Raw genomic sequence first — 20,841 nt, forward strand, 5'->3', positions numbered from 1 at the left:
AACAGTATACCAGCTCTTTCTATTTTTGAAAAACAGTAGTTTTATTGAGCGAGAATGCATTAATTTGATCAAAAGTGACCATAAAAACATTTATAATGTTACTGAAGATTTCTATTTCAAATAAATGCTTTTCTTTTGAACTTTCTATTTAACAATGTAGCATGTTTTCACACACAAAAAAAAATGTTAAGCAGCACAACTGTTTTCAACATTGGAATGATTTCTGAAGGATCATGTGACACTGAAGACTGAATATATTAAATTGTAATAACATTTAACAATTTAACTATTTTTGATCAAATAAATGCAGCCTTGGTGAGCATAAGAGTCTGACCCCAAACTTTTGAATGATTGCGTAAGCTGTAGATTAATCAGGAAAGTTTCTTGAAGTAATGTTAACCACAGACTTATTTTCTTATCCTAAGCTAAATCTACAAACTGAACAGCTCTATTACCCTGTATCGATAATAGTTACATCATCACTAAGTAAACATATTGTTTAGGAGTATAACTGAGTGAAACATACAAAAGTTTCTGACCTTGTTTCCTGTCCTCATAATAGTCAGATGTCTCTCAGCCATGTGCTACCGAAGGAAGAGCATCTGTATCTTTATTTTCTTTCCCATCAGCAGTTTTTTGGACTCGAGGGTGTATGAGACAGATTTTTTCTTCATTTTTCAGCCTAACTGACTGCCAAGCCTGTCTTCTCCCTAAACTCCTTTCATATAAATAAACTATATAGTATATTTTTCAGGAAAACTTCATCTCCTGTCTAATGTATTTTTGTATCTAGATTTTGGCTTGGCCTTGTGATCCCATGGGCTCTTAAACGTTATCACTTGATATACCATGTAGACTGCAGTACATGTCGCTTCAGGTCATTATCATGGTTTCTTTGTACTCTTTTAGTAATGGCTGAAATATTAAATATGAATTATTTTTGAAGGACTTATAGAATGAGTTCACTTACTTAATAATTTTACGGCAACGAGTTTACTCTTTTTTTTTTTTTAAGTAAATAAACTTAATGCTTAATTGAAAAAAAAAAAGGTATGTGAACCTGACAATTCCACAATACTTTTTTTTTGATTAAGCATGAAGTTTATTTACTTAATTTTAAGGCAACGGGTTTCCTCAATTTTTTTCAAGTTAAGTCAAGTAACTGAGCACTCACAGTGTAATATATGGAACGAAATATCTGTCAATTTATAGTTTAAATAAGATGAATGGAACTTTCCATCATTTTTTTTTTCTCAATACATACTGAATGGGAAACCATCCAAGTAAGACTGCAGTGAGGTTTCCTATAGGAGGCTAAAATACATTTCTGATATGTATTGATAAAAATATTTGGAAAGGTGTTTTGCACCATAATGAAACTATTGAGTTCTGTACAGTACAAGGTCCTTAGGAGTACTTTGCCTTTATCTGTGTCAAAGGGATTTATATGCAAACAGACAGCGATTTGTACTTTTTGTTGTCTCCTAGGATTGATGGGGTCAGAAAGTGATACAAGGTTATGGCTCCAGCTCTGCAGCAGATGAAAGTAAACATCCTCCAGGGCGTTCAGCATGCTTCTCTTAGACAACCACCAGATGGGAGGAAGTTACATGACCAGACTGTTGTCTTGGCCTTCGCTCGCTCACTCTCACCCAGGCCACATCGCAATTTGCAAACCTGTATGACAGTTTTCTCAAGATTACTTTGCTTTTTTTTTTTTACACCTTTTTTTTTTCTCTTTTTTTTTCTCTCTTTTTTTTTTTGAATGTGTGTTTATTTTTGTCATGTCATGAACTGTGTATTATATAATATAGATTGCATGGTTTGAATTAATTGTAAATCAGAAGGTGAACTAATTTATTCTCACTGGTAATATTTCTGAACAAATAAACAGTACTAAAAACAGTACTTTACATTTAAATAAAGAATATAAATTCAATTCCTTCTGAAAAAGACTGGTGGCACCAAAGTCTGAGCAAACCACGTCACAATGTTTTGCTCGCTGTCGCCCCTGTTTGGTGAGGTCACGCTATTACCACGCTCTTGCACGTGCTTTATGAATATTCACGCGGGAGTGGGACGGCTGGTGTCGAGTTTCACTCAAGGAGGTTGAGAGCGTGTGTTGGAAGTGTGGATTCTGGAGTTTGATGCTGTTGTCGAGGCTGACGGACTGATTTCATCCTGTCTGCTGCGCTCAGTTCGGAGGACAGAGACCTTTTGAACTTGTGCAGCGTATTCTGAGCTTGACAACAACAGGGGAAATACAAAAAACTGGAAATATACTAGTGGAAGTTATTGTGGCACGCGAAAGTTAACTTGTGGGAAGATGGATATAATCTAAAACGGATTTTTTGAAACGACATTTCATTTTTGGGTGGTTTTCCTGCAGTTGAACGTTGAAACAGACTGGATCTCTCTCACTGAAAAGCACGAACAGATGAGTGTAAGTGTTTCATAGACATTGATTGAACTGAGATTTGATATCACATAATTAAGCTACAAAACTACAACGCTTTCATCTTAGTCAACGCGCGCGCTTATGGCAAGCCGTTTTAACATTTATTCCTTAAAAACTGACTAGTAGCCTATCTATCTTGATATCACTAATAGGCTACTTATATTTTGACTTGTAATAAATAGCCCAATAAGCCAATAGTTACCCAATCTATCTAATAAGCCACTTATTTTTTTGGACACTATTTGGACAAAACTCGCTACTCCAGTTTTACTGTTATAAATATCAGTATTAAATAAAGCAACTGTAAATGAGATAAAAAAAAAAAAATTTAAAAATTGGAAAAACCTTAGTGATAGTGTAGAAGAGTAGGCCTATAGATAACGAATAGATAGGTTAACTAAAGAACGAGACCTCATGATTAGTTACTGGAAATAGGAACGGTCCGTCAACAATTGGAATATGTTATTAGTACAAAAATTAAAAGATTTTTGGTGCAATTGGACTACTTACTATTATTAGATTAATAGTAACTTAAAGATAGATACTAGTGAGTTTTAAAGGAGAACTCCGGTCAATTTTAACATTGAGCTCATTTTTTTGTACATTTGGAGTGCTGTCAATACAGAGAACAATGACAAAAATCGGTGTTGCCTACACCGTGTTATCCTCTTTTTAAAATTTGCACCCTGTTGACTTCAATGGGGCAAGTTTTAAACCTGCTTTTAGCCTCTTAACATCCTTGATGTGTCATTACAAGTGCCTAGGTCATGTGAGTGATTCCTTCGGGGTGAACGCGGGTTAATCTGACTGCAGTAGATGTGAAAGATATGGATAAAAATGATGTTTATTCAGCCAGCGCTCATACCTGTATTTACATCCTGTTTTCGGTCGAAGTCCACAGTAGTCGATTTTTGAGTTCACGCGCGTGATCATAGGTACTAAACCTATGCGCGTGAACTCGACAATCGATTACTGTGGCCTTCGACCGAAAACAGGATGTAAATACAGGTATGTGCGCTGGCTGAATAAACATCATTTTTATTCATATCTTTCACACCTACTGCAGTCAGATTAACCCGCGTTCACCCCGAAGGAATCACTCACATGACCTGTGCACTTGTAATGACACATCAAGGATGTTAAGAGGCTAAAAGCAGGTTTAAAACTTGCCCCATTGAAGTCAACAGGGTGCAAATTTTAAAAAGAGGATAACACGGTGTAGGCAACACCGATTTTTGTTGTTGTTGTTCTCTGTACTGACAGCACTCCAAATGTACAAAAAAATGAGCTCAATGTTAACATTGACCGGAGTTCTCCTTTAAGGAATACATGTTAACACAGCTTGCCATAGTCGCTTGCAGCGTATAGGTTACTTTGTGGGCTAGAATGGAAGCATAGCATAATGTCAAATTTTGTCGCTGTGCATGTTGGGTACCTGTCATATACATTAACAAAGATTTTTGAATTTCTCATTGCAATAGATATTGAAATCAATGCGGTTATTGAGCATTGTCGTACGTTTAGAAGTCCATGGCCATGCATTTAGTTTTACTGCAGTGTTTCATGTGCAATCCAAAGCTTTGGTGAGACCATTGAGATGTCAAGGGAGAAGTTGTAATTCAGACTTGAGAAAATTGTTTGTTTGAGTAGGTCTACATTGCATTTGTTTTTGGGCTTAATACTTCTTCAGGGCAGTTGTTTGCATCTGTAGTTTTATGGTGGTTATTGTATGGTTATCGTAAATGTGTACATGATGGTTATTGTAATCTTTCTGAAGTGGACGTGCATGCATTGTTTTTGTTTCTTGTAGACTGGGTAGAAATGGAGGTTAGGCAACTCTAAAAAAAAAAAAATTCTTGGAATGAATCAGACCTGCACCTTACTGTTAGTAATGAATCAATGCAATTAATCTGACAATCTGTCATAATGCAGCTGATATTAATATCACTACTAAGTTAAGAGAGCTATTATATTTCTTAACCATGACTCATAATACACAGTAGAAGTCGGCTGGTTAAGAGATTTTCTGTGGTTCACTGCTGCAGTTTGACCACTGAGCTACAGTTATTTGTATATTCTGCACTGCTGTTTTTAATCTAGCCTTGTACTGGTGTAACCCATGTGCGGGCCGCAAAAGCCTCCCAAAGGTTTTTTTTTTTTTTTTTCATTGAGGGGGTGATTTGTATTGCATAACTTTAGTTATTTGCTTTTGAGAATGAATTAGAGAATACATAAAATGCCAGAGGAGCAGCTGTGGCAGCCTGTGAAAACCTTGAGAGGTGAGCTTAATAAATCTCGCCTCCAGTCTATTGAAAACGGAAGGTTACTTATCAAACTAAAGAATAATCCCTACAAAATAAATGTATCTGATTTCAAATTCAACAAATAAAAGTGTTGCATCCACTATATCACATACAACATTTCCAATTAAATTACAGTTTTAATGTATTTATTAATGCCACCCACAGCCTGACCTTTCTTGGCCAGTGTATCTCAGATAATACTTTTGGCAATGTGTTGGACCTCAGAGGAAATCAGTTGCAGAATAACAGGGGCAGATGTCCAGTGGTCATTTATTTAACTTGGTTGACACGGCAGAGCATATAGATTTTCTCTCCTTGCAAGACATTCCTCTTAAATTGGTTGATCAGTGGAATTCTTTTGTTAGCCATAGAGAAGTGCTGTGCTTTTGTGTTGGTGACTGGCTGGGGTTCATCTAGACCGCATTCCAAATCTCCCTCTGAGGATGAGAATAATTAATATTCAACAAGATAATAAGGTTGTTTTCACTCATTCAGCTCAGTTGACTTCAATTTCTCTGGTTCGTTGGTTGCCAGTGTGATACTGCAGATATAAAGCTACTGTTTCCACCTCTCTCGTTGAATTTGGAGGCTATTAGATTTTAACGCCCCGCCCATCACCATCCGTTTGCTAAACTCCACATGTTCGCACTCACGGTTTTGGGATCTATCCATAAGATTAGTCAGTCACATCCCAAGTTAATTCGTGTTTCAGTTTGTTCAGGTGAAGTCATGAGCTTGAAAATGAACCGTGTTCCTCACGCAAATAAGCAGACTGCATCAGGTCGTTTATAGTATAATGGTGTTTAAATAAGAACAACATGTTTGATTCAACAGCCACAATGAAACATTGAGAATCTAATAAATCAAAGATAAAACTAGAAGGCGACTGTGCTAGACAGGAAGTGTAGTTGATTCTGGAGCAAGCCGGGCTGAGGAAAGGTTTAGAGCTTGAACCATTTTTTATTAGTTTCTAGACTAAGCGAAATGTATAAAGTTTGCTAAGAAAATAGCAGCAGAATTGATGTCTGACCCTCAGACAGAGCAGAACCAGATCGAATGCTGAAGGGCTTTCAAGACATTCCAGGGATTATGTCACCAGACTCTCGTCCCAATGGACGATCGGTTAATTTCTCAGCTCCGTCCCTGACCTCGGACTGTCTCGGGTGAGCTGAGATCCATTCGGATGTTGGGGGAAAAAAGTGGGGTCGTTGCACAGTCACACACTCACAACTTTACATCACTCTTGATCTCATCCTTTTGGCTCAGGAAACGATTCTCTGATGATCAGACAGTTCCAGTACCTCTGCTGTGGTGTAGTTAAACCCATCCTTACAGGTCTCTGGTGGAGCTCTAAAACCGTAAGCAGTTGCAGCATCTGGTCTCCAGAGTGGTGTGCAGAGATTGCATGCCAGAGGGCTCTTGCCCCTCATCTGCATTTCTCATTAGGTTCTGAAGGGCGGTGTGTCTGTACACATGTCCTATAAAGCCATGTAGGGTCAGTTTGTGACCTTGTATTTACTGAAAAAATGCCTTTGTGCCCTGCTGCTGGTTGCTTTTAAGGGGACTGCCACTGTAGTAAGTGTACAGTTTATGACAACTGTGATATGATAATGAACACCTGTAGCTGGGATTTTGCATAGTTATACATGTTTGTTGCCCTTAGCATGCCTAATAATTATGGCATGAATAATACATTCATTGAAACAGAGATGGGAGATCATGCTGTGCACACACAAACATTCAAGAGCACAGAAACTTATCAACGCTGCCCTGCAACTTTTATTTAAGGTATAGCTCACCCTAAAATGAAAATGATGTCAGTCATTTACTCATTATTTTAAAGCATCATTTACTCACCTTGGTGCTGTTCTAATGCCTTATTCCTTGTCTTTTTCGGACCACAAAAGGAGAAAAAAAAAAAAGATGTCTTTCAAATGCTCCCGTGTGTATCTGTGTAAGCGCTCGGTGAAGAGCATCATTGATGTATATTTACAAGTTTTTGAAGCGCTGATCAGTGTACCCAATCACAGACATATTTGATGAGCGCGTTAGCACAATGGCCAATCAGAGGCGTTTACAATTCCAATCAACAGCGCTCGAAACGTCACATTTTTTAATTTTCAGTACCGACTTGGTACAGACAACACTATTATAGGCCATCTCTTATGAATTATTATGACTTCATATGATTCTCTAATTAATTCCTTGTTGAAAAGTCACTTTCACCATGAAATATATAAGGTTTTTAGAAGTAAAATGGTTTGTGAATGTTGTTTTGTGTTGATTTCTGCAGATTTGCCCCCAAAATCAGTGTAAAAAAATCTGAAGACAATGTATTTTGTAGCTGTCTTAGCCTAAGATAGTACATAAACATAAAATGGATATCTGTCAAAGTAGCATTTGTAATAGGCGTAACTTGAATCTCCTGAGGGACAGAAGAAGACAAAATATTGCGGCTATGGCTTGTACGTCTCAACCTGATATGGATGTGTTTGACTGTGGGTTCAACAACTCAAATATATATGGTTCTCCATATGGCAACAGGCATACCGGACATGATACCTCTCTTTGAAATCATCCGCAAATGGGATGGTACAGTCTGTGTTCAGTTAAAACTACACATAGTAAATTTCATAAACTCTGTTCTGAACTCCTCCGCTGCAGCCAGATGTTTCCAATTTCGCACCGTAACCGAAGCTGTATCAGCTGGTGTCATGTTCAAAGGACCCAGCAGCACGTGTGGTTCTTTGTTTTCTTCAGCGCGCAGACCTCTTCCACAAACATTTCCACAAACACACTCAGCAGGTTGGAGGGTGTGGGAAAAAGATGGTCCCCTGAAGCCAGAACATCCTAAATGCTGGCCAAACCACGGCTGATAGGGCCTTGTTTTTTTCCCCCGTGGCTCAAATGTATCTGATGTAGATTGGCAGTGCACATATCTGAGGCCTGCAGGTGGTTTTCTTCTTTCCCACCAGCTCCTGTGGTGCACATCTACCATGGCTTATGTTGGACTACTGGACTGAGAACATGGGATCAGCTCAACCATTGAGTAAAGGTAAAGGGATGGTGGCACAAAATGCAGTGTTTCCCACGGGATTTTGTGAATCTGTGGTGGGTGGACCTTGGTACCTCTAGGGGGGTCCGGGGTATAATTTTTTTGTAAATTTTAAAGTAAAATATTTTGTAAAAAATGTATTTAATTCATCAATCTGGTGCAATTTGGTAGTTCAAAATTAAGAGCTCCAACCCATAGTGTGCAAATTGAACAAAGAAAAAGTAAATGACTTGTACCTGAACTTTAAAATGAGTCTCAAACCTCTTTTTAGTTGTGATATTGTATCAGTCTACATTACACTGCATAGGAATAATATTATAACTTATTATCATTATTATGACAGTAATAGTCATACATTGTAAAACAAATGCACTGAAAAATAAATGAAACTTTTATAATTGGTTTTGTCCAAAGTTCTATACTTGAAAGAGTTAAACACTGGCGTCAAAAGTCAAGCTTTTATTTTGGCTTAAAACAAGTTTACAAACGCCTTTCTCATTACAAATCTAGTGAAATGCTGCAATCGTCAACTATGCAAATGTGAAAATAATGCGTAACTGGTGCCTGCTGCGTTTCCAAATGCACGCTAAAGCACATGCACAGATAGAGTTCACTGCATTCATTCACGGTGAACTGAGATGCCGAGCTGATCGCGTGAGGGATGTGCACACTTCTCTTTGCGCAGCGCAAACTGACAGTCTTTTTAAAAGGGCACAAAGCCTTGTCGCACTTTTGATTTTAGTTTGTTTGAGAGCAATGGCGGCCTCCACAAATAAATCAATGTATGGGAATCACTGAAATGCATTTAATGAATCCCATCCGCATTTTCAAAGTATTTTGATTGTTTGATTCGCCTTAATGATTCTGGTTCCTTAATGGCTATATTCACGATTCGTATAGTATTTGCAAGGAATAGTTATTTCCACAAAAAATGATTTAAAAAAGTAAACCTAAAAAAAAAAAGACTAATTTGTTTTGGAATTGGAGTGCACTGGTTCTTCTGGATGTTTTTGGCTTCAAAAAAGAATCAACTCATTAGACTTATTTGTTTTTTAATCGGACTACACAGGTTGCACTATTTGTATTTTATTAACTAAAAAGAGTCATTCGTTCGGGAGTCGGTTCCTGCATTATAATTATCATTGTTTTATAAGGATCCAGTTCTGAATAAGAATCGTTTCTTGGTTCCCAACCCTAGTTATAGGCGCAGTGTGTGCGTAAGTGGTGTTTGCAGATCTTTAAGATACTCCATTATTGTAGATAAGTGCTTCAACATGAGGCTTCTCTTGCCAAGTCTCACTGGATCTGAGTGATTTTCTCAAACACCCAGAAGTTGAATTGGAATTGATCACGATTGGCCAGGTTGGTTGTTTTCTTTGATTTCTTTTGGTTATCTTGTAAAAGCAATAAAATATTAGGAAAATAATCCCAGTGTGACAGCATGTTTGCTTGAGATCAAATGATAGTCAACGTGAAGTTAATTTGGCCCAGCACTAAACATGCTTTAGAATGGAAATATTTGAGTTGCCCAATGTTGAGATTGATTGTGTTACTTTATGGCTGCTTAGGGTTACTTTTTTAGGTTGGCTTTCAGGGTCTTTTCTCACTCATCATTTACACTGAAGGGGCCAATATACTGTATTGTCTTTACCTCATTCGCCCTCTCAATCTAACCAAAATGAACTTTAGAAAAAACATAATTCTTTAAAGCCGTGTTTGCAGTCATTACAGTCTTCCAGCATGAGTGTTGTTTGAGGTGTCGTGAGCAACGTGGACTACTTCCACTGGTTGGGAAAACGTTTTGGACATCAAGTGATAGATGATCAGTGTTGGTCTGGCCAGCTGTGGTTGTTTTCATCCCCAGTGTCTTGGCCAAAGGGGTTTCAGTGTTTAACAGAGCAGCTTCTTTGGGATTGTTTAACTCCAGTTTTCTGCTCTGTCAGATCTTTGGAACCGTTGTGTGGAATGAAAGTTCTGGCTAATGGAGGAAGGCTGCAACACTTGCTCAGAAATATTAGTGGTCTAGATACCCACAAATCTGCTATCTTCTATTCTTTGGAATGGAAGATTATTTTTTATTTTTTTTTAAAGTACAAAACTGCCCTGAGGTGCTTGGAATCAGCAGGTGTGAACAGCTTGTAAACCATTATTAAATGTCATTGTGGAAATTCTTTAAATTAGATAGGGCAGACTGGTTTTCACTTCATCTGTGTCAGATTTTGTCAAGTGATAGACTGTGCCTTGCACACAAAGTGTTTTCTTTTTTCTTCAAATGGGCCATTTTCTATAATTAAACCATGAGCCCTTTGTCATATTAAGTGGTCTGGGTTAAACACATGACCCAGAGCGCTGGAAAGATGCCCAAAGATGGAAAGTCAGAAACAGTGATGTAACATGCTATTATAAAAGTAGCAAAATATTAAGATATATGGCCAACATCTTGAATGGTTTGATCTGTATACACCCTACTATGTAAATATGGTTATAGTCAACCTTTATATTTAGATTTACGAGGAGAGAGAAATACTCTTGGATTCAGAGGCATTAAATGCAAGAATAAGAAACTTATCTTGGACAAAATAGCAGTTGTCTAGGTTCGTTTGCTGTGCTACATGTCCAGCCCTTTGGAGGTCTGCTCCAGCCGTTAGTAAAAGTGGCAGTGCCCGTTGAACACATCTGTGTAACTTTCTTTCAGCTTTTGACAATGTTTTGGACATTGCCTCAATGTCTGGAGAACAAACCTATCCATCATACAGGTAGCTTACTTTCTGCATTTTCAGCTTTTCAAAATACAACTTGATAATTTATAAGCTGTTTTTCTCATGGGGACCATAAAATGTCCCCACAAGGACAGGGATTTTGGATATTGCCATCTTTGTGGGGATATTTTGTCCCCATAACGTAGGGTTTACCCGGACCACACACACACAGACTTATGGTCGTTGTATTTAGAGGTTTGGTGCACATAATCTACGTTGGAGGTATTTTGTGTGTGTGTGTGTGTGTGTGTGTGTGTGCTTGCTTGTACTTTCTTAAACATAAGAGAGTGTTCCTGCTCGTGTGTGTGTGTTTCTCAGTCCTTGTGATGCTGACAGACTGAAATTAGCTTTGGATTCCCATATGCACAGGGCAGGCTTCCAGCAGACCCCAATTACAATGCAGCAAAGCCAGAGAGGGTGCAGGGCAGACTGTGTGGAGCCCTCCTGGTCTGCTCCGTCGCTCAGGCACACACACACACACACACTGTCACTACCACAGACTTGACAGACTACCGCAATGAGGCGCACAGCACGCACTGATCTGACTCACACACACTGGCACTTACACGCACTTTTATATGGACACCTGCATCATCAACTCATTCACACACATTTTAGATTAACCACATGTGCAGCTGTGTGCAAGAATCAACACCACCAGTTATTCTGAAGTTAATCGAGTTAAACCTACACACACATTGAGACATACTTACCTACTTAAAACAAATACCCTGTGGGGTAGAAAGTGAAAAGAATTAGCATTAGAATTTTGCAGAAGGGAAAAAATATATAGCTGGAGTCCACCACCGGAGGGAGCCTGTCTGATTCCTACAGTATGACAGAGCAAAAATATTTCCTGTGAATCTGTTTTTATTTACTTTATGAAAACATGTGAAATTCTGTGGTTTATAGTAAAGAATTTTGCAGTGATTGAGAATGACATGATTATTTTCCTTGGCCTGAAATTGAATTTTGTGGCTTTTGGTAGTAATGCAGATGGTGACAGGCTCATCTTAAAACTGCTCATCATCTCTCTCTCTCTCTCTCTCTCTCTCTCTCTCTCTCTCTCTCTCTCTCTCTCTCTCTCTCTCTCTCTCTCTGTCTCTCTCTCTATTAAATTATGCAGCTTTTGAAAACAAGTGTGCATAACGTCCTTAATGTGTGTAATTAAATCTAAAAGGCACTTGTAACCTCTGTCTAGCTTGCTTTTGAAAATAAAGGGGGTCAATGTGATTTACAGTGTTGTACCTTTGGATGTGAATACAATTTTCCTTTAGTACTTTTGTTCCACAAAAGGAACCAGAAAACCACTCAATTCATTATTCCTCGGATAATAAGCTCTCAGTCATAACTTTCTAAATTTCATCTCCTTTCTTTGCAGATCCTTAATACTTGAAAAGCTGGCCTAGATGAGTCAAGTTCCTCTAACAAGCATACATACATATTTAAGCTGTGTCTTGAATGTTTATAATTCATTTGGACCCAGAAAGATCCTACTCCAGGAATCATTCAGCAATAAGGTTGTCATAGTTTGCAGGTCCACAAGCTACAATTTTATGGATGAGGAATTGCTAATTTAAAAAGGAGCTGGAGGAACACTCAGAGGAGACCTTTGTGGTTTTAATATATTAGAATTGGCCCACTAGCATTTTTCTAGCTTCATTTTGTGCATTAGTGTTGGCATTAATATATGACAGGGTTAAAACTGAGTTGGCTTTAAAGGGTACTCTTGGCTCTCTTTTGCATCAATGTGGGTTGCAGTTGTATAGTTTTACTAAAAAAGTGGGGCTCATGTTAGCCACAGTCTCTATTTTAAGCTCATGTCCATCACTGCACTGATATTTTGCTGTAGGAGGACATTCCTTAAGTTTACACCCCAAAAGAAATGAGAGTTGATGTAGTGAGTATTTCAATGAGGGTTTCAAGCTTGGATCTCTCTAACATACATGCCAAAATTGACTAAACTAATCAATATAACAGGATGAAATATTGACTCAAAGGATATGTTAATCAAAAGACACAAACTATGTCTTAGGCTAAAACAATAAGACTGATTTTTTTTTTTTTCATTTGAATACAGACTAGAAAAGCTTTTCGCATAAGCTGCAGCAATAACGTCTTGACTTATTAGCTGACAGTAAAATGCAGGAACAATGTGTGCACATGGTGTGCTGCTGCATTATTAAAAAAGAACCCATGCAACATGTGGAAAGCCACTTAAGCATTCTTGTCATAACTGTAACCGAGCCTGCTTTTGTAATCCATCTTTCTGTAATGCATGCTGCTTCTTTTTTTGATAATGTTGGACTGTTTTCTCTGAGTTCACTTATGCTTGTTTCTCTAACTAATGTCCTTTTCCATTTGTCCTGTCAGGTTTTTTAAGAAGAATTTTCAATGAAGAGAGAAGGAAGGACAATTATGGATCCATTGCATCAAAACAGGACTTTGAAGTGGTGGATATTGGTGATCCTCTATGTGGCACTACACCTCATGACCATCCAATCATCTATGGCGCCAGGAACATTGCAGCTCCAACTAGATGAGGAACAGCCTGCAGGAACTGTAGTAGGTGACATCAGTGCTGGCCTCCCACCTGACATGATTGCAACCCACTATTTCATCTCAGATCATCAGGGTACTGGTGTTGGCATCGATCTGGATATCGACGAGAGTACAGGGATCATAAAAACAGCAAAGGTCTTGGACCGAGAAGTACGTGACCGTTACAGCTTCATAGCAGTCACCATGACCGGTATAACAGTAGAAGTCACCATCTTAGTCAATGACATCAATGATCACGCACCAGTGTTCCCCAGAAAAAGAGCCACGTTTAAAATCCCAGAGCAGACAACCATAGGCACCAAGTTTCCTCTTGATCCGGCTGTGGATGCAGATGAGGACCAGCTCACTACGCAAGGTTACATCATAACGGATGGAAATGTAGGACAAGCTTTTCTTCTTGAAACCAAACGAGGATCCAACAAAGTCCTTTACTTGGATTTGGTGGTCAATGCGGTTTTGGACAGAGAGACAAGATCTTCGTATACACTAATCTTGGAAGCATTTGATGGTGGTTCACCCAAGAGGACAGGACAGATGATCCTGGACGTGACTGTGCAGGACATCAACGACAACGCTCCAGTCTTCAACCAGAGTCGCTACCATGCAATGATCTCCGAGAACCTTCAACCTGGGAACAATATACTGCAGGTGTTTGCTTCAGATGCCGATGAAGGTGACAATGGGTTGGTTCTCTATGACATCAACAGAAGACAGAGTGATCCTGATCGCTACTTTGTCATTGACTCTCGAACTGGAGTTATCACTCTGAACAAGCCTTTGGATTTTGAGATGAGAAGAGTTCATGAGCTTGTGATACAGGCTCGGGACAATGCCAGTCAACCAGAAATCACCAATGCCTTTGTGACCATCCAGGTGCGAGACTACAATGACAACCAGCCCACCATGACCATCATCTTCCTCAGTGAGGATGGTTCTCCACGCATCTCTGAAGGAGCACAGCCAGGCCAGTATGTGGCTAGGATTTCAGTCACGGACCCTGATTATGGAGAATATGCCAATGTGAATGTATCTTTGGAGGGGGGCGATGGAAAGTTTGCTTTGACCACCAAAGACAGCATAATTTATCTCATCTGCGTGGATAAGATACTTGATCGTGAGGAGCAAGACCACTATGAACTCCGAGTCATGGCCACAGATTCTGGCACCCCTCCGTTACGGGCAGAGTCTTCATTTACCATTCAGGTCACAGATGTTAATGACAACCCACCTTTGTTTGACCAGCAGGAATACACCCAGGTTATTCCAGAGGTGGCCTTTCCGGGAAGTTTTGTTGTACAGGTTACAGCACGGGACAAAGACCAGGGACCCAATGGGGATGTTCAGTACAGCATCCTACAGACTGAAGGAACTCATTCAGATTGGTTCAGTGTTGACACAATTACTGGTATTGTCACCACCCTGACCCAGCTTGATTATGAAACTGACCCTATACCGAGTGTAACTGTTGTTGCAACTGACAGGGGTCGACCACCACTGTCTTCTACAGCTGTGGTCAAAGTGATCCTACAGGATATTAATGATAACGAACCTGTGTTTGGCAGCAAGTTCTACAATGCATCCATCAAGGAGAACGCCGCAGCAGGGACCTGTTTCATGGAGGTAGGACTATCATTTCTTTGTCTTCAAATGCTGAATTTGTATTGTACTGATTAATATGCAAAATTTGGGTGCTTTTTAAAGAATGACCTGTGTGGAAACCCCAATGTGGAATGACTTGTGTATATTTAAGACATATTGCTAGAGTGCTCTTTTAAAGTGTGTAAAATGAGTAAATGGAAACAGTCGTTTTAGGAAATTGACTTGGAAACCAGCATGATGAATTGTAAGATATTGAAGAGTGAGCTTAAGTAAGCTTTGTTTGGGTTGGACTACTTCAGTAGGGAGTTACTCTCCTCAGGCTGTGGGAGATTTTACTAGCTGTTCTTACTTACACTTCTCAATGGTTTTCACTGTATTACATAAGGTGGTTCAGATAAGTGCCCATTTAAAGGCAAAATACTTCTGGTTCTGGTATTTACAAAGAACCGGTTCTAGATTCACAACCTAACTTTTCATGTGAAAATGACATCGGATAAAGTGTGAGGGGTCAGTTGAGGTTTGGACTTTGGTCTCATCTGGCCAAGAATTCTTAGTCCCTGTTGTCTGCTTACTATAAAAGGCACATTCTACGTTTTATCAATGTCTGTACAGGGACTTCAAGGTTTTTTTTCTAATAAGTTTCTCCACAGGCAAATACAAAGCTCGTAATACATTTCCTAGTAAATCAAAACGTGTAATTTCACATGGTCACATATCAAGTGAAGGCACATTAATGCTTTCTCTGTGGTGGATTTGTGCTGGCGGGGGTTGAGACACACTCCAGCGAGCTGACAGAGGGCCCAGCAGACGGGAACTTGGCTCTGGGGTTTCTCCGGAGAGAGGGAGGATCGTGCCTGGGAGAGATTTTGGGACTGACTGACTGCTTTCTGCTACAGAGTGGGAATAGGAGCTGCATAGGGTCAAGTGGGAGGTCTGGGAGTAAAATTAGAAGTTTATAGTGGTATTACTTAAGTTCGGAATTAGGAATCGGATCAGCAGCACTCAGGTCTACAAATCAAGTGCAAATCAAATCTGATTGTGACTCCTGTCTTGCTGTCAGTTTCCATCCTCATTCAATGAGTGCAAATGGTTCACAGACAGTTGCGAAAAGACTTGAGTTTTCAACATAAGAACAAAATAAGGAGTTACTAAGTCTATCCTTACAACCATCAAAGCAAACTTGCCAAGGACGAGGTCCAAACCAACTGTCTCTCAGGCTGTGGCACAAATGACTGCTGTAGATGGGAGCTGGCATGCCACTCAAGAGCAGTTGGGAGTTTGATGATGCACAGACTGCAGAAATCACTGCCAAATCCACATCCAAGCATCACAGCACGGCACTTGATGAGTTGCTTTTTTCCCTTCATCATAGATCCCTGTGCACAGAGTTCCCACCGCCTCCCTTTTTCTGAATCAAAGCTTCTGTCCAAATGCCATTACAATGGGTCTATTGTGATCATTCATTTAACATCTGAACCGGGCTTGATTTCATTTTTTCCAGTGTATCCCTAAGCAGAGCATGATTAGTTTAATGTGTGCTGGCACTGGTGGTTTACTACATTTACATTTTTTGTCACTTTGCTTGTGCGTCATTGCCGTTGGGCTGAGGAATAATTAAATTGGTTTTATTTCTCTTTTGGTGGAATTTCCACTCTTTGTAGTGTGAAAACTCTAGCTACTCTCTCCAGTTTTGTTTTAACCGCAAAGATAACACGCAAAAGACTTGTGGCATTGGAATCAAGGGTGTCTAAGATTATAAAACGTTACTAAATTCTTAAAATGACCATAACCCTGCTTTCAATTATTACTCTATTATTTATAAGGCATAAAACTGAGTTGATAATCAGTGTTGGGTTGGGCAGGGTTTTTATAGTTTATAATCTTAATTAATGTTTTTATCAAGTCAGTTTTATTTCATTTTATTTCATTTTATTTTAAATTTGTCTCCAAGTTACTTTTCATTAGTTTTCATGACATCATTGTTAGTTTTATACTTATGTTTAGTATTTATTTTAGTTTCAGAATTTTAGGGCTGCCAAAGTTAATGTGCTAACTTGTATCATTCAAAAATGTTTAAATTTAAGTTTCTCAGCACTTTCTAGTGTTATTTGTATCTAGTAGCATTTTCATGTTTAATGGAGGCGCGCTAGGCCTATACATTTTTATAATATATTGTGTATCCAAAACTAAAATGATTTTTTATCTTATTTTAGTTATTATGCTAGTTTTTGTTTTTATTTATTATATCATGTAGAATATTTTCTTATCTTCAACTTTCCACTTCAACTTTTATTTATTTATATAGCACATTTAATAGCAACGTTGCCCAAAGTGCTTCACACTTAACTAAAAACAGTAAGACATTCATGTATAAAGGCACATATGAAGGTAAGACCACACACTCTAAGACATACCCCCTCACATAATAATATAGTGAGGTCAGTGTAGAAAGAATTAAAATAGTGAAAACTAAAAGAGAGTAAATTATATCTACAATGTACAATGCACTCAACTAAAAGCTAGGTTAAAAAGATACGTTTTTAATGAGACTTAAAAATTTCTATTGTCTGAGCTAGCCGGATATGAGAGGGAAGGATGAGAGGGAAGGTTCCACAGCTTGGGAGCCACAACTGAGAAAGCTCGGTCACCTTTTGACTTCTTTTTGGAATAAGGGACTGTCAGCAGAAGTTGGTTCGTTGATCTTAAAATCTTAGAAGTCACTCTAAGCTGATAAAAGCTATTCTTTACAACAGAATTTAACTGTTTGTCAAAGCTAAGCGATGAGTCGACTATTACGCCAAGATTTCTCACACTATCTTTCACCGTCATTTCTAATGGAGCAAGGATATTGGCTATCTTCTCTTTGCAATTTTGTGGACCAAATATTGTAATTTCAGATTATTATTTTTTTCATTTAGCTGGAGAAAGTTTTTAGACAGACAAATTTTAAGCTCATTCAAACAGTCCAACAAAGACTTGAGGGATTAATAATAATTTGAAGTAACACAACCTTCTCTAATATTTTAGATATAAATGGTAGTTTTGAAATTGGGTGAAAATAATTCAGATCAGTGTAATCAAGGCCAGGCTTCTTGATTTGGGGAGTAACCTCTGCTTTTTTGAGACAGGGTGGAACAACACCATTTGATAATGAGCTATTCATAATAGATAGTATACCAGGGCCTATGGTTGCAAACACATCTTTAAAGTGGCTGGGTGGAATAGGATCCAGAGGAGTAGATGACCGTTTCAAATGCTTGACTATATCTGCTAGTGCTGGAAGAGAAACAGCATCAAAGTGATCCAGTAAAGAAGAACATGGCATGGGGATTTCTAGAACAATATTAGAGGGTACAATTCTTTCTCTTATTAGTTCAATCTTTCTAACAAAAAAGTTCAAGAAATCCTCACAGGTAAAAAGTGTAGATTCTGTTAAAGATGGAGTAGTCGGGTTTAGCACAGTGTTTATTGTGCCAAACAGAACTCTTGGGCAGTGCGCTGTTCTACTTATTAGGTCTGAAATATATTTAGTTCTAGCTCCTTTAGCTGCATGCTGGTAACTGCTGAGCGTGTCTTTTAGCATTTCATAGGAAACCTGCAGTTTGTCTCTCTTCCACCTGCGTTCAGCTTTCCTGCAAGCCTTTCTAAGGGCATGCGTTTTATTATTAAGCCAAGGCTGAGATCTAAGTTTCGACCTTTTAAGCCTGAGCGGAGCAACTTCGTTTATGATGTTTGAGCATAGAGAATTAAAAATATCAGTTAATTATTCCCTATCTAAACAGGGTCCAGAAGCCTCAAATATAGAAGAGATAGGGCTAGATGCATATGCTTCAGCAAAAAGATTTGTTGTCACCTCATTTACAGGTCTAAAATAATAATCAACAGATTGGTCTTTTGGTGTGGCAACAGGCAGATCAAAAGTAAAAAATACATATCTATGGTCAGATATACAATCGTCTTCTATAGTCACACCACTAAGAGACACACCCAGAGATAAAATTAGATCAAGAGTGTGTCCATGCCTGTGTGTGGCATGGAGTCAACAAGTTCAGAGAACTGCTTTGCAAGTGAGTTAGATGGGCAACATACATGAATATTAAAATCCCCAATGATTAGAAGATTGTCAGTGGTCGGAACAATAAGAGAAAAAAGTCTGAGAAGTCCGCAATAAAATCCTTATTGTATTTAGGAGGACGGTAAATAAGTGCACAGTAAATGGAACAAGTCAGTTCTAGCTTAACCGTTTGCAGTTCAAAGCTTGGATATTTCTCTACTTGTAGTAAGGTACATTTAAAACTGTCTTTGAAGAGTGTGACCACGCCCCCTCCTCGACCGGTGGATCTTGGCGTATTTAAAATATTGTACTTCGGAGGCAGCAACTCGGACAGAGAATAAGTATCCTCCGGGTCGAGCCAAGTCTCAGTTAAAAACAAAAAATCCAAATTTTGTGATGTAATAAAATCTTGAAGTATATGTGTTTTATTCCCCACTGACCTCACGTTCAGCATTGCAGCTTTGACCGTGACATGATCCAGAGGCTGTGCTTGTGTTAATGGTGAGTACTTTAGTTCCTGTAGATAACGATAGTCCATTCGTCGACTCCGTTTAAGCGTTTTCAACAACAGAGGCCGAAATCCTGGCGCAGGCTGTTCCGGATGCAGCGGCAAGATCCAGGTCCGTAGAAGCGCGTAGTTTCCATGGGCCGCCCGGGCATCCCTTGCATTCTTTGCTAAGCGTCCACTGCGCTTTCCTCATCTTTTGTGGCGCTTCTTTCTAGAATGCGATCCACAATGCAAGCGAGATATCTCCATTGGTATGGATGGACATCTGATGTTTGAAAAAAGAAGAATTATGTCCACTGTCGATATAATGATGATCCATATAGTTGATTGAGGCTTGAATGTCCAAGAGTGTTGAACGATCTTGCATCAGCGCAGCTGAGGTTATGCATGAGAACATGGACATTATTAACATGACAGCACAAATAATTGCGGAAGTACGGTGAACGTGACGGCTTGCCGTGCAACATGCTGGCGCCATCTTCTATATATATGTTCTGTGCTGTAATAATTACTACAAAGTTTACAAACTTTTTTTCAACAGTCATCAACCGAGGTAATTTATTAATACCTAAATATTGCTCCCAGCTGGTATCATTCCAAATCCCAAATCTTGGTAACTATCTATCCATCCCTGCTATTGTGTGATATTGTGAACCCTCTAACCATTTGGAAAGTTTGGAGCTGTAATGGAGGACCCAGATGAAAGGCTTCTCTTTGGTACATGCGTAAGAATGGCTTGAACTCAGCTGCTGTTTTGTCTCTTCTGCAAGGACACTTCACTTTTTTTAGGCTATTCACAACACACTCCAACTGCGGTCTTGGACATGTTCACCACCGGGATGACGACAGTTTTTCACTCTGTGTGAGGCAGCTGCATAATTGGTACATCTAGTCAAGTCTCCTTTTTCTTCATGATTTGAATTGAGAGAGCTTTGAAAAAGATGGAGTGTGGTTGCTCCACAGGTCTCCACAGCACAATAAGGCAGGAAAGGCCTTTGTCCCATTCAGATTCATTGAACGCCTTGAACAATCATCTGTTAGCATAGTCTTGTTAGCGCTGCATTCTATTTCTAAAGCCATTTTTCTCTTTTTTCATTGAAACACTCATCTTTGTGCTTGTTTGTTCTATTTTTCTGTGACTGTATAATGGGCTCAAGCAAACAGTACTGTTCTCATGCACAGTAGGGCTGGGAGATATATTGAATATTTATTTACAGTATATAAGCTGTGATTTTACAGGTGTTATAAAATTAAACAATATTATGATTGCAATGATTTTATTGCACTTTTTGTTTGGCCATTATTTTTCCTAAAGACCACCCAACCCTCTACGCACTCCTTGACAATAGAATCCCCATTGGCTAGTACATTTTTTAGTTTACTCGCCAGACTGATCATTTAATGATAGAACTCTAAAACTAAAACTTGGTAACCATACATGCATAGGCCTATTGCCATTTTAACTGAATTCGCGTGTGTGTGTGAGAAACACAGCACTCTCAGCAAAGCGACGGCGAGTAGTGTGCCTTCACACTAGAGTTTA

General features: G+C 39.0%; 1 protein-coding gene across 1 annotated transcript in view; it reads left to right on the plus strand.

Annotated features, from left to right (window-relative positions):
- The first annotated feature begins 2,084 nt into the window (after positions 1 to 2,084).
- Positions 2,085 to 20,841, plus strand: part of dchs1a (dachsous cadherin-related 1a) — a 110,612-nt gene continuing 91,855 nt past the window's right edge. Inside the window, exons 1-2 of the mRNA XM_081371069.1 lie at positions 2,085 to 2,443; positions 12,949 to 14,757. Of these exons, the coding sequence (XP_081227195.1) occupies positions 12,970 to 14,757 (1,788 nt within the window). The 5' untranslated portion in view covers positions 2,085 to 2,443; positions 12,949 to 12,969. The remainder of the gene's footprint in view (positions 2,444 to 12,948; positions 14,758 to 20,841) is intronic.

This window comes from Scardinius erythrophthalmus, assembly GCF_964197995.2.
Source record: "Scardinius erythrophthalmus genome assembly, chromosome: 7".
Taxonomy (NCBI): domain Eukaryota; kingdom Metazoa; phylum Chordata; class Actinopteri; order Cypriniformes; family Leuciscidae; genus Scardinius; species Scardinius erythrophthalmus.